Genomic DNA, 15630 nt, shown 5'->3' with positions numbered 1-15630 from the left:
GAGACACTGAGTGCAGAACAGAAAAGGGTGAGAGCAAAGGACATAAGGGGAGTGAGGGAGGAATGGGATGTATTTAGGAAAGCAGTGATGGCTTGCACAAAAGATGCTTGTGGCATGAGAAGCGTGGGAGGTGGGCAGATTAGAAAGGGTAGTGAGTGGTGGGATGAAGAAGTAAAATTATTAGTGAAAGAGAAGAGAGAGGCATTTGGATGATTTTTGCAGGGAAATAGAGCATATGACTGGGAGATGTATAACGGAAAGAGGAAGGAGGTCAAGAGAATGTGCAAGAGGTGAAAAAGAGGGCAAATGAGAGTTGGGGTGAGAAAGTAAAATTAAAATTTAGGGAGTATAAAAAGATGTTTTGGAAGGAGGTAAATAAAGTGCATAAGACAAGAGAACAAATGGGAACATCGGTGAAGGGGGGTAATGGGGAGGTAATAACAAATAGTGGTGGTGTGAGGAGATAGAGTGAGTATTTTGAAGGTTTGCTGAATGTGTTAGATGATAGGGTGGCAGATATAGGGCATTTTGATCGAGGTGGTATGCGAAGTGAGAGGGTCAGGGAGAATGATTTGGTAAACAGAGAAGAGGTAGTGAAAGCTCTGCAGAAGATGAAAGCTGGCAAGGCAGTGGGTTTGGATGGTATTGCAATGGAATTTATTAAAAAAGGGAGTGAGTATGTTGTTGGCTGGTTGGTGAGGATATTCAATGTATGTATGACTCATGGTGAAGTGCCTGAGGATTGGCAGAATGCATGCATAGTGCCACTGTACAAAGGCAAAGGGGATAAAAGTGAGTGTTTAAATCACAGAGGTATTTGTTTGTTGAGTATCCCTGGGAAATTATATGGGAGGGTATTGATTGAAAGGGTGAAGGCATGTACTGAGCATCAGATTGGGGAAGAGCAGTGTGATTTCAGAAGTGGTAGAGGATGTGTGGATCAGGTGTTTGCTTTGAAGAATGTACGTGAGAAATACATAGAAAAACATGGATTTGTATGTAGCACTTATGGATCTGGAGAAGGCATATGATAAAGAGCTGATAGAGATGCTCTGTGGAAGGTATTAAGAGTATATGGTGTGGAAGGCAAGTTGCTGGAAGCAGTGAAAAGTTTTTATCAAGGATGTAAGGCATGTGTACGAGCAGGAAGAGAGGAAAGTGATTGGTTCCCAGTGAATGTTGGTTTGCAGCAGGGATGCTTGCTGTCTTCATGGTTGTTTAATATGATTATGGATGGGGTTGTTAGGGAGGTGAATGGAAGAGTTTTGGAGAGAGGGGCAAGTATGCAGTCTGTTGTGGATGAGAGGGCTTGGGAAGTGCGTCAGTTGTTGTTCGCTGATGATACAGCACTGGTGGCTGATTCGGGTGAGAAACTGCAGAAGCTAGAGACTGAGTTTGGTAAAGTCTGTGAAAGAAGAAAGCTGAGAGTAAATGTGAATAAGAGCAAGGTTATTAGGTACAGCAGGATTGAGGGACAAGTCTATTGGGAAGTAAGTTTGAATGGAGAAAACCAGAAAGAAGTGAGGTGTTTTAGATATCTGGGAGTGGATTTGGCAGTGGATGGAACCATGGAAGAGGAAGTGAGTCACAGGGTGGGGGAGGGGGCGAAGGTTCTGGGAGCATTGAAAAATGTGTGGAAGGCGAGAACATTATCTCGGAAAGCAAAAATGGGTATGTTTGAAGGAATGGTGGTTCCAACAATGTTATATGGTTGCGAGGCTTGGGCCATAGATAGGGTTGTGTGGAGAAAGGTGGATGTGTTGGAAATGAGATATTTGAGGACAATATGTGGTGTGAGGTGGTTTGATATAGTAATGAAAGGGTAAGAGAGATGTGTAGTAATAAAAGAGTATGGTTGAGAGAGCAGAAGAGGGTGTATTGAAATGGTTTGATCACATGGAGAGAATGAGTCAGGAAAGATATACAAAGAGGATATATATGTAAGAGGTGGAGGGAAGAAGAAGTGGGAGACCAAATTGGAGGTGGAAAGATGGAGTGAAAAGATTTTAAGCAATCAGGGCCTGAACATGCAGGAGGGTGAAAGGAGTGCAAGGAATAGAGTGAATTGAAACGGTGGTATACCGGGGTCGACATGCTGTCAATGGATTGAACCAGGGCATGAGAAGCGTCTGGGGTAATCCATGGAAAGTTTTGTGGGGCCTGGATGTGGAAAGGGAGCTGTGGTTTTGGTGCATTATACATGACAGCTAGAGACTAAGTGTGAATGAATGTGGCCTTTGTTGTCTTTTCCTAGTGCTACCTCACGTGTGTGCAGGGGGAGGGGGGTGTCATTTCATGTCCGGCGGGGTGGTGACGGGAATGAATAAAGGCAGCAAGTATGAATTATGTACATGAGTATATGTGTATATGTCTGTGTATGTATATATATATATATGTATACGTTGAAATGTATAGGTATGTATAAGTGCATGTGTGGATTTGTATGTATATACATGTGTATGCGGGTCGGTTGGGCTATTCTTTCGTCTATTTCCTTGCGCTACCTCGCTATTGTGGGAGACAACGACAAAGTATAATAAATAAATAAATAAATAAACATATACATACACATATGCATATACCTATTCATACTTGCTCACCTTCATCCACTCCTGGTGCCACCCCGCCCCACAGGAAACGGCATTGCCACTCCTTGCATCAGCAAGGTAGCGCCAGGAAACTGATGAAAAAAAGGCCACATCCATTCACACAAACTCTCTAGCTGTCATGTGTAATGCGCCGAAACCACAGCTTGCTGTCAATATCCAGGCCTCACAGACCTTTCCATGGTTTACCCCAGACAATCCACACATCCTGGTTCAGTCCATTGACAGCATATCGACCAAAGAATACCATATCATTCCAATTCACTCTATTCCATGCACACCTTTCATCCTCCTGTATTTTCAATCCCCTATCGCTAAAAATCTTTTTCACTCCATCCTTCTACCTCTGATTTGGTCTCCTGCTTCTCCTTTTTCTCTCCACCTCTAACACAAATATCCTTGTCAACCTTTCCTTACTCATTCATTCCTTATGTCCAAACCATCTCAACATACCCTCTTCTGCTCTCTCAACCACATTCCTTTTATTACCACACATCTCTCTCAAAATACTTTTACCTGATAAAAAAGAAAATCTTAGTAGTACTTTTAATACATTATTATTGGTATACCTATACAGTACTACCAAATCTATAGAGCAACATGAAAAAAGTAAGTAACAACCAATATTCAATATCATGCACTATGAGAAACAAAAAATAAATAGTCACAAATGAGAGATAATACAATCATAAGCTTAAAACTTTAATAAACTAGCATTATTTTCACAAAAGCCAAATCTAACAAACAAACTAGTAAACTACTTTACCACTTCATGCATATCATGGGTCAGTCAGTTTGTCCTAGAGCAAATAGTCACTGTCATATTTCTATGAACTGCAATCATACTTCATTCAGGTTCAGGAAATCATAAGTACTTTGTTTCAAGCTTCACCATTCAACATTTGAAACTGTTTCTAAAACATTATTCCTAAAACTTTAATGTTTTTCATCCTACCCATATATAAATGTACAGTACAAGCTATGATTACCATAATATCCTATACATATATTCATTTATAAATAAAATGAATAATATATATATATATATATATATATATATATAAGTGAACAATACAGTCTATGTTAACCATAAACACCTCACAAGGGCTAAACATTCAAGGTTAGTTTTTGTTTATTCAAAAAAAAAAATCACAATACCTTCTCCAAAAAATAGTTCATTAGGGTCTCCTAATGAAGTTCTTTGTTGTTTACTAGATGGCGTGTTATCTCCTTGTGCAAACCAATAAGCATCTGAGGAAGATACAAATCAAGCATGAGGCCACCAAGCATTAACGACAACAACCTCCAGAGATTTAGCATACGATTAGTATTCCCAAAAATCGTTAATACACAATGCTATCAACATCTATTAATTTGATATCCACTGCATCGCTAGCCTTTTCATTTTATGCCAGTAGCATTCATAAATAATATGCAATTTGGCATATCAAATTCAGTGAGTCTCTGCCAAACTGGCACAAAAAATATCTGATATACATACTAAGGATATGAATTTGTTTCCAAAAAGCAATACAAGAAGTAAACAAACATATTACAATGGCAAGTCAACTGGTTGCCAGAGCATGCTATACTTTGAACCTTGCAATCCAAGGACCCATTTATGGGGCTCCTGCAGTGCTCAAGAAGTCAGCCAAATCCAGTCAGGATCAGAATGAATGAAATGTAGTTAAGCTGTATTTTTTCTAGAAAAGGTAAGTACTGAAAAAAAGAAAAGGAACAGGATCAGAATTAATGAAATGTAGTAAAGTTGTACATTTCTCTAGAAAAGGTAAGTAATGAAGAAAAGAAAAAGAACAGGTGTGCAGAGTCTGGGTGATGAAAGGAACACTGAGGTTGTCTGTACACAAAGGAGCATTTACAATATGGTTTGGGGAGGCAATGGGAGGTTGAGCAGTAAGAGTATGAAGAGAAAAGGAGAAAGAATAGCATCCTGAGTACTCCCATACAGAACTTGAAAGATTTAATGGTGGTGTTTATGGACGACTCTAGGTTGGCAGCAAACTATGAAGCTAGCAAACAGGTTTCTGTAATTTTCATGGGGGATGGAATCTCACATGACAGTACTTTGTTGGAGTGTAGTACCTCCTAAATAGAGATATATATATATATATATATATATATATATATATATATATATATATATATATATATATATATATATATATATTTGTCATGTGAGTTCTGGGTGAAAGTAGGAAAGAAAGTAATTGCGCTTGAAGGTGATGGTTGGGCAAGAGTAGAAGGACATTTTAGTTAATTCTGTTGTACATATCATTTTTGAGGAGTTTAGATATTAATGATAACAATGATATGGAGCAGTAGGAGGAAGGGGAGCTGCAGGGCTTAGAGGGTTTCAAAATGGGCAATATGTGCGCTGGTTTCTAGCTGTAAGGAATTTTGTTATAGAGCCAATAATGGCTAAAAAGGCAAAAATCAGTGTGCCTGTCTAGCTAATGGGCCAAAGCAATAACTATTTGTATTTCCTACTTGTAAATTATGATGAGGGAGTTCTACACTTATGGGGCCGTACCTCTTGAAACTTCTCTCCTATTTCTGTATACAACTTTCATAATTTTTGTGTACTGTCAGCTTTTGCATTTTTACAGCTCAGATTATTCCATTCATCCATGACTCTACAGCTTTTCATAGAAGTTTCTTGCTTAGTTTCATGTTGTGAACAACAGTTGCTCAATCTTTGCCAGTTACTCTATCTTTGCATCTCGAGAAGAATTATTCATGGTCAACTTTGTGAAAGTGGTTCACTGAGAAATTTGAAGGTTGTAAGGGTTCTGCTGAAAGGGAGTTCTATGGGTTGCAATTGAGTCAATAGTGTGAATAGAGGTAATAGTAGGAAAGCAGTGTGTCTCAGTGAATTTGAGTATACTTTCAAAGACTGTCCTGGTTAGGAGTATGGGAGATTTGTGGAGGATTTTTGTGTAATGTTTCATGATTATGTTCATGTGCTCTTTGGAAGATAGAACACTGTCATGTTGGGTTAGCAGTGCTTCATGTGAGGGTACTAACACAGTGCAGGAGGTGTGGATTATCTTTACTGTTTGCTGGAGTTGGCTGCAGTTGGTTTTGTGGTTCAATAATATGGCAGATATACCAGTTTGCTGTTTGCTTTTCATTTATCAGGCTGATGATGGAATTATTGTTTGGATCTGTTCTATGATCAGTGCTCATGGGAGTAACATTAACAAACACAGTTTCAAGACTAACTTGCACAAGCTTGTAGACACTGTAGCTGTCCTTATAGATAAAGAAGTGGCAATAACTAAATCAAGTACAAGTGGATGGATGTCCCCCTTGTGATAAGCACCAGGATTATCATAAACTTTTAAATGTAATATGGTACAAGATATAAATATGCATTTAACCAAAAACTGTATTCCAAAGACTTCTCTACAATGATATCCAAGGTAACACCTCAGGAGTTGTTCCAAACATATATCACCATCTGTTACTTATTACTGTATTCATATAGTCAGCTTTGCATCTAGGAAAAGCTTGTTTTTGAGTTGGACTAGCCCACACTACTCATGTACTTCTCTCATGAGCTATAGGGTTATTCATGGGATGAGACAATACATGACTAATTATGCCAAAAATGACTAACTATGCCACAGTCATGCTTACTGCACATAAACTGTAACTATACTGCATCCACAGGATAATACACAGATGCTTAAAACTAAGCTGTAATCATCAGCTAAGCTTAAATTACCTCATATAACTACCTCTGACATCACACAAGAGAAAAAAATTAAGCGTCTTAGACCTTTGAAAAAAATTATGCGTAAGTGACCTAATCTCCTTGGGGTAAGGTAAACAGAATGATGAAGATGAGGGCAAGTGAGAAATCCAAGTTAAAAATGTGCTTTTGACAGACTCAGAACCTCCTCAAATGCCCTTAATTGTACTGTAATCTTATCAAGATAGCTGACAGTGAACGAGGATTTATTCTCCATGAAAATCTGAAGAAACCATTACATGAACAAATATCTCTAAGCCAACTCTCTCCTGAAGAGAGCCATCTATGAGAACCTTCCATTAATGAGATCCAAGCATGGCTCATTCTTCCAAAGACTACTAAATCTTGTTAAGAGGTTCATCATTAATGTAATTACTAATCAACTAAACAAAGAGGCCCCTTAAAACCCTTGTCATCAGAACATTCTGTAAACTGTAAGCCATAAAATGGATTTTAATTTCAAAATTATTCATCACAATAAAAAGCCTACCATAAATCTATGGTCAGCAAATCCTAACAGTTTTCAACTCCCGTTGTCAAATTCTTGCTCTTGAAAATGGAACAGTGATGTCAGCAGACCATGGCTTCATCAAGGATTCCGAAAGTCAAGTTGCTGATCAAGACACAAGATAAGGTTTATTAAAGCTCAATCAAACTGGTCACAGATCAAATGACTACCAAAATTGACAATCTAAATGCAAATGTAGAAAATCTTGAGAAAATTCTTGAGTATACTAAAGAAGTATTGAACAAACTGAAGTCAATCATCAACATTATGAAGCAAGAACATACAGAAGACCACAGCAGGGTCAAAACACTACCAAATGAAGTGGTCACTTCGAAATCAGTCAGTAAATTCCAGTTTGGTGTAATGAAACTGACAATAATGCCAGACATAATAATTGGAAAACTGATGGTACTAATGAAGATGTTTGAAAAGCCTGGGAGCATACTATTGTGGAAGTGAAGACTTTTCTGAAACATAAAATGGATTTGCCTGATGTGCCCCTGGGGTAGACGCAGCCTGTGGCACTTCACAAGGTCCATCCTTATGAGTTTCACCTGTTGTAGTGACATGGATGATGTTTCCTAAAGGCTTGCAATGTACATGGAACAAGCACCAATATGAATAAAGACCTATGCCCCACATCACAGCAGGTGATGTAGGATCAAACTCCTGAGTTCAAAAGGCTTGAGGCAAGTGGGAAAATTGCATATTTTGTCAGATCTAATTAACCAAACGAAAGAGGGATAGTAATCCATTATTGAGGAGAACAATGGGCAATGAACGTGTCACATTAGCCCTCTTGTCCCTGCTCAAGGATCTATCATAGCCCCTATCCCAGGGACCACCACAGCCCCAATCCCAGGGCCCACCAAAGCCCCTATCCCATGACCCTCCACAGCCCACAGCCTAAGTCTTTCTACCACCCTACTCCAGGATCCTTGGATGTGGCCTGCATCTTGCCACATCTTAGGGTTTCCTCTCACATTTCCACCAACTTGGTCGCTGCAGATATATCATCAAGGGATAGCAAGAGGACATTTGATGCATGTAATGTTCAGAAATATAGTCTCATTTTCCTCATAACAGTCATTATATTCCATTAGTGTCCTTTTATTGTTTTTTACTCCCTTTCTTAGCATGGTTGCGAGGCGTGGGCTATGGATAGAGTTGTGCGCAGGAGGATGGATGTGCTGGAAATGAGATGTTTGAGGACAATGTGTGGTGTGAGGTGGTTTGATCGAGTGAGTAACGTAAGGGTAAGAGAGATGTGTGGAAATAAAAAGAGCGTGGTTGAGAGAGCAGAAGAGGGTGTTTTGAAGTGGGTGGTTTGGGCACATGGAGAGAATGAGTGAGGAAAGATTGACCAAGAGGATATATGTGTCGGAGGTGGAGGGAACGAGGAGAAGAGGGAGACCAAATTGGAGGTGGAAAGATGGAGTGAAAAAGATTTTGTGTGATCGGGGCCTGAACATGCAGGAGGGTGAAAGGAGGGCAAGGAATAGAGTGAATTGGAGCGTGTGGTATACCGGGGTTGACGTGATGTCAGTGGATTGAATCAAGGCATGTGAAGCGTCTGGGGTAAACCATGGAAAGCTGTGTAGGTATGTATATTTGCGTGTGTGGACGTATGTATATACATGTGTATGGGGGGGGGGGGGGGGGGGGGCCATTTCTTTCGTCTGTTTCCTTGCGCTACCTCACAAACGCGGGAGACAGCGACAAAGTAAAATAAAAAAAAAATTCTTAGCATGCAATTCTCCCCAGATCTACAATTAATTCTTCCTTTTATGAGGTCTGTTATACGGAGTTATAAGGTCAATTGTGGTTCCAGTTATTTTCAGTTCAGAATCTTGATAAAATGCACTTTATAAAACTATTAACAACGATGGTGATACTACTGATAAAGATTATGTTTCTTACATTTATCTGAAACAGCCGCTTGAAGCACAACAGGTAGTGCCAATGTCACTTCCTCAACTCCCCTGAAACTTTGGCTCATCCAGGTAATCAACACTCATAATTCTCCATAATGTTTATGAATATCAGAAGTACAGTAAACCCTCGATTTAACTGACTAATAGGGGAAGTGGTGTCTGTTAATGCCATAAGCCCATTAAATCAAATGTAACCTAAAGTGTATTTGAAGAAGAAAATTTTTCAGTGAAAGAGAAAAAAGAAGCATCTGGGTGGTACTTCCAAGGAAGGAATGCAAATGATTGGGAGGTGTATAAGAGAAAGCAACAGGAGATCAAGAGGAAGGTGCACAGGTTGAAAAAGAGGGCAAATGAGAGTTCCGGTGAAGGAATGTCATTAAGCTATAGGGAGAATATAAAGATGATTCAGGAGGAGGCAAATAATATCTTAAATCATTATCAATTATCTATATTCATTTATTCATTATACTTTGTCACTGTCTCCCATGTTAACGAGGTAGTGCAAGGAAACAGACAAACGTATGGCCCAACCCAACCACATACGCATGTATACACATACACGTCCACACACGCACATATACATACCTATAAATTTCAACGTATACATATATATACATACAGAGACATATGCATATATACACATGCACATAATTCATACTTTCTGCCTCTATTCATTCCGTCGCCAACTCCGCCACACATGAAATGACACCCCCCTTCCCCCGCACGGGTGCAAGGTAGCACCAGGAAAAGACAACAAAGGCCATATTTGCTCACACTCAGTCTCTAGTTGTCATGTATAATGCATCAAAACCACAGCACCCTTTCCACATCCAGGGCCCACAAAACTTTCCATAGTTTACCCCAAGCGCTTTACATGCCCTGGTTCAATCCACTGACAGCACGTTGACCCGGGTATACCACATCGTTCCAATTCACTTTATTCCTTGCACACCTTTCACCCTCCTGCATGTTCAGGCCCCGATCGCTCAAAATCCTTTTCACTCCATCCTTCCACCTCCAATTTGGTCTCCCACTTCTCCTCGTTCCCTCCACCTCTGACACATATATCCTCTTGGTCAATCTTTCCATGTGACTAAACCATTTCAATACACCTTCTTCTTCTCTCTCAACCACACTCTTTTCATTACAACACATTTCTCTTACCCTTTCATTACTTACTCGATCAAACCACCTCACACCACATATTGTCTTCAAACATCTCATTTCCAACACATCCACCCTCCTCCGCACAACCCTATCTATAGCCCACATCTCGCAACCATATAACATTGATGGAACGACTATTCCTTCACCCATTTTTGCTTTCCGAGATAATGTTCTCACCTTCCACACATTCTTTAATGCGCCCAGAACTTTTGCCCCCTCCCTCACCCTGTGACTCACTTACTCTTCCATGGTTCCATCCACTGCCAAATCCACTCCTAGATATCTAAAACACCTCACTTCCTCCAGTTTTTCTCCATTCAAACTTACCTTCCATTTGACTTGTCCCTCAGCCCTACTGTACCTAATAACCTTGCTCTTATTCATATTTACTCTCAGCTTTCTTCTTTCACACACTTTACCAATGACAGTCACCAGATTCTGCAGTTTCTCACCTGAATGAGCCAACAGTGCTGTATCATCAGCAAACAACAACTGACTCACTTCCTCAGCCCTCTCATCCACAACAGACTGCATACTTGCTCCTCTCCAAAACTCTTGCATTCACCTCCCTAACAACCCCATCCATAAACAAATTAAACAACCATGGAGACATCACGCACCCCTGCCGCAAACCGACATTCACTGGGAACCAATCACTTTCCTCTCTTACTACTCATACACATGCCTTATATCCTCAATAAAAACTTTTCACTGCTTCTAGCAACTTGCCTTTCACACCATATACTCTTAATACCTTCCACAGAGCATCTCTATCAACTCTATCATATGCCTTCTCCAGGTCCATAAATGATACATACAAATCCATCTGTTTTTCTAAGTATTTCTCACATACATTCATCAAAGCAAATACCTGATCCACACACCAACTACCACTTCTGAAACAACACTGCTCTTCCCAAATCTGATGCTCTGTGTATGATTTTACCCTTTCAATCAATACCCTCCCATATAATTTCCCAAGAATACTAAACAAACTTATACCTCTGTAATTTGAACACTCACCTTTATCCCCTTTGCCTTTGTACAATGGGACTAGGCATGCATTCTACCAATCCTCACCATGATCCATACAGTCATTGAATATCCTTACCTACCAGTCAACAACACAGTCACTCCCTTTAGTAATGAATTCCACTGCAATACCATCCAAACCCACTGCCTTGTCGACTTTCATTTTCTGCAAAGCTTTCACTATCTCTTCTCTGTTTACCAAAACATTCTCAATGACTCACTTCGTACACCACCCCTATATCTGCCACTCTATCATCAAATACATTCAACAAACCTTCAAAATACTCACTCCAACTCCTTTTCACTTCATCACAACTTGTTATAACCTCCCCATTTGCCCCTTTCACCGATGTTCCCATTTGTTCTCTTGTCTTTCTTACACACGTTATTTACCTCCTTCCAACACATTTTTTTATTCTCCCTAAAATATAATGATACTCTCTCACCCCAACTCTAATTTGCCCGCTTTCTCACCTCTTGCACCTTTCTCTTGACCTCCTGCCACTTCCTTCTATACATCTAACAGTCATTTGCACCACTTTCCTGCAAAAATCATCTAAAAGTCTCTCACTTCTCTTACAATAGCAATGTTACTTCTTCATCCCACCACTCACTACCCTTTCTAATCTGCCCACCTTCCATCTTTCTCATACCACAAGCATCTTTTGCGCAAACCATCACTGCTTCCCTAAATACATTCCATTCCTCCCCCACTCCCCTTACTTCATTTGCTCTCAACTTTTGCCATTCTGCTCTCAATCCCTCTTGGTACTGCCTCACACAACTCTCCTTTCCAAGCTCACTTATGCTCTTCACTCTCTTCTTTCCAACATGTATAGACATGTATATGTGGGTGGGTTGGGCCACTCATTAGTCTGTTCCCTTGTGCTACCTCGCTAATGCGGGAAACAGCGACAAAGTATAATAAAATGAAATAAAAAATAAATATCATTCATTCACTTTTATTATACTTTGTCGCTGTCTCCTGCATTAGCGAGGTAGCACAAGGAAACAGATGAAAGAATGGCCCAACCCACCCACATACACATGTATATATATATATTATTTATCTATTCATTTATTAGACTTTGTCACTGTCTCCCACGTTAGCGAGGTCGCGCAAGGAAAAAGACAAAAGAATGGCCCAACCCCCTCACATACAAATGTATATAAATACATGTCCACACATGCACTTATACATACCTATACATCTCAACGTATACATATATATACACACACACATATATACATATATACACATGTACATAATTCATACTGTCTGCCCTTATTCATTCCCAATGCCATCCCGCCACACATGAAACGAAAAACCCCTCCCCTTGCATGTGCGCAAGGTAGCGCTAGGAAAAAGTGAACAAAGGCCCCATTCATTCACACTCAGTCTCTAGCTGCCATATATAATGCACTGAAACCACAGCTCCCTTTCCACATCCAGGCCCCACAAAACTTTCCATGGGTTACCCCAGACGCTTCACATGCCCTGGTTCAATCCATTGACAGCACGTCGACCCTGGTATAACATATCGTTCCAATTCACTCTACTCCTTACATGCCTTTCACCCTCCTGCATGTTCAGGCCCCGATAACTCAAAATCTTTTTCATTCCATCTTTCCACCTCCAATTTGGTCTCCCACTTCTCCTAGTTCCTCCCACCTCTGACACATATATCTTCTTTGTCAATCTTTACTCACTCATTCTCTCCATGCGACCAAACCATTTCAAAACACCCTCTTCTGCTCTCTCAACTACACTCTTTTTATTACCATACATCTCTCTTACCCTTTCATTACTTACTTGATCAAACCACCTCACACCACATACTGTCCTCAAACACCTCATTTCAACAACATCCACCCTCCTCTGCACAACTCTATCTATAGCCCATGCCTCACAACCATATAACATTGTTGGAACCACTATTCCTTCAAACATACCCATTTTTGCTTTCTAAGATAATGTTCTCGACTTCCGCACATTTTTCAACGCTCCCAGAACTTTTGCCCCCACCCGCACCCTATGATTCACTTCCGCTTCCGTGGTTCCCTCCACTGACAAATCCACTCCCAGATATCTAAAACACTTTACTTCCTCCAGTTTTTCTCCATTCAAACTTACCTCCCAATTGACTTGTCCCTCAACTCGACTGTACCTAATAACCTTACTCTCATTCACATTTACTCTCAGCTTTCTTCTTTCACACACTTTACCAAACTCAGTCACCAGCTTCAGCAGTTTCTCACACGAATCAGCCACCAGCACTGTATCATCAACAAACAACAACTGACTCACTTCCCAAGCTCTCTCATCCACAACAGACTGCATACTTGCCCCTCTTTCCAAAACTCTTGCATTCACCTCCCTAACAACCCCATCCATAAACAAATCAAACAACCATGGAGACATCACGCACCCCTGCCGCAAACCAACATTCACTGAGAACCAATCACTTTCCTCTCTTCCTACACATACACATGCCTTACATCCTCGATAATAACTTTTCACTGCTCCTAACAACTTACCTCCCACACCATATATTCTTAATACCTTCCACAGAGCATCTCTATCAACTCTATCATATGCCTTCTCCAGATCCATAAATGCTACAGACAAGTCCATTTGCTTTTCAAGTATTTCTCACATACATTCTTCAAAGCAAACACCTGATCCACACATCCTCTACCACTTGTGAAACCCCACTGCTCTTCCCCAATCTGATGCTCTGTACATGCCTTCACCCATATGAGAGAGTTGATAGAAATGCTCTGTGGAAGGTATTAAGAATATATGGTATGGGAGGCAAGTTGTTAGAAGCAGTGAAAAGTTTTTATCGAGGATGTAAGGCATGTGTATGTGTAGGAAGAGAGGAAAGTGATTGGTTCTCAGTGAATGTAGGTTTGTGGCAGGGGTGTGTGATGTCTCCATGGTTGTTTAATTTGTTTATGGATGGGGTTGTTAAGGAGGTGAATGCAAGAGTTTTGGAAAGGGGGCAAATACGAAGTCTGTTGTGGATGAGAGAGCTTGGGAAGTGAGTCAGTCGTTGTTCGCTGATGATACAGCGCTGGTGGCTGATTCATGTGAGAAACTGCAGAAGCTGGTGACTGAGTTTGGTAAAGTGTGTGAAAGAAGAACGTTAAGAGTAAATGTGAACAAGAGCAAGGTTATTAGGTACAGTAGGGTTGAGGATCAAGTCAATTGGGAGGTAAGTTTGAATGTTGAAAAACTGGAGGAAGTAAAGTGTTTTAGATATCTGGGAGTGGATCTGTCAGCAGATGGAACCATGGAAGCGGAAGTGAATCATAGGGTGGGGGAGGAATCGAAAATCCTGGGAGCCTTGAAGAATGTATGGAAGCCGAGAACATTATCTCCGAAAGCAAAAATGGCTACGTTTGAAGGAATAGTAGTTCCAACAATATTGTATGGTGGCGAGGCATGGGCTATGGATAGAGTTGTGCGCAGGAGGGTGGATGTGCTGGAAATGAGATGTTTGAGGACAATATGTGGTGTGAGGTGGTTTGATCGAGTAAGTAACGTAAGGGTAAGAGGGATGTGTGGAAATAAAAAGAGCGTGGTTGAGAGAGCAGAAGAGGGTGTTTTGAAATGGTTTGGGCACATGGAGAGAATGAGTGAGGAAAGATTGACCAAGAAGATATATGTGTCAGAGGTGGAGGGAACGAGGAGAAGTGGGAGACCAAATTGGAGGTGGAAAGATGGAGTGAAAAAGATTTTGAGTGATTGGGGCCTGAACATGCAGGAGGGTGAAAGGTGGGCAAGGAATAGAGTGAATTGGATCGATGTGGTATACCGGGGTCGACATGCTGTCAATGGATTGAACTAGGGCATGTGAAGCGTCTGGGGTAAACCATGGAAAGTTCTGTGGGGCCTGGATGTGAAAAGGGAGCTGTGGTTTCGGGCATTACTGCATGACAGCTAGAGACTGAGTGTGAACGAATGGGGCCTTTGTTGTCTTTTCCTAGTGCTATCTCGCACACATGAGGGGGGAGGGGGATGTTATTCCATATGTGGCGAGGTGGCGATGGGAATGAATAAAGGCAGACAGTGTGAATTGTGTGCATGTGTATATATGTATATGTCTGTGTGTGTATATATATGTGTACATTGAGATGTATGGGTATGTATATTTGCATGTGTGGACGTGTATGTATATACATGTGTATGGGGGTGGGTTGGGCCATTTCTTTCATCTGTTTCCTTGCGCTACCTCGCAAACGCGGGAGACAGTGACAAAGCAAAATAAAAAAATATATATATATGCACTGGTTCAATCCACTGATAGGACGTTGCCCCCATCGTTCCAATTCATACTATTCCTTGCATGCCTTTCACCCCCCCTGTATTTTCAGGTCGCTCAAAATTTTCTTCACTCCATCCTTCCACCTCCAATTTTGTCTCCTTCTTCTCCTTCCCTCCACCTCTGACATACATAACCTCTTTGTCAACCTTTTCTCACTCATTCTCTCCATGTGTCCAACCTATTTCCACACATCTGCTCTCTCAACCAAACTGTTTTTATTATCACTCATCTTTCTTACCCTTTCATACTTACTTGATCAAACCGCCTCATACCACAC

The 15630-nt window shown here is 40.8% G+C and overlaps 1 protein-coding gene across 1 annotated transcript in view; it reads right to left on the bottom strand.

The window, feature by feature from the left end:
- Nucleotides 1–15630, bottom strand: part of LOC139757917 (uncharacterized) — a 401228-nt gene that overhangs the window by 366782 nt on the left and 18816 nt on the right. The window contains exon 3 of the mRNA XM_071678863.1: nucleotides 3765–3857. Coding sequence (XP_071534964.1) covers nucleotides 3765–3857 — 93 coding nt within the window. The remainder of the gene's footprint in view (nucleotides 1–3764; nucleotides 3858–15630) is intronic.

The sequence above is a fragment of the Panulirus ornatus genome, chromosome 28 (genome assembly GCF_036320965.1).
Source record: "Panulirus ornatus isolate Po-2019 chromosome 28, ASM3632096v1, whole genome shotgun sequence".
In the NCBI taxonomy this organism is placed as follows: domain Eukaryota; kingdom Metazoa; phylum Arthropoda; class Malacostraca; order Decapoda; family Palinuridae; genus Panulirus; species Panulirus ornatus.
The sequence above is the reverse complement of the archived record's forward strand: the minus strand, read 5'-3'. Positions and strand labels throughout refer to the sequence as shown.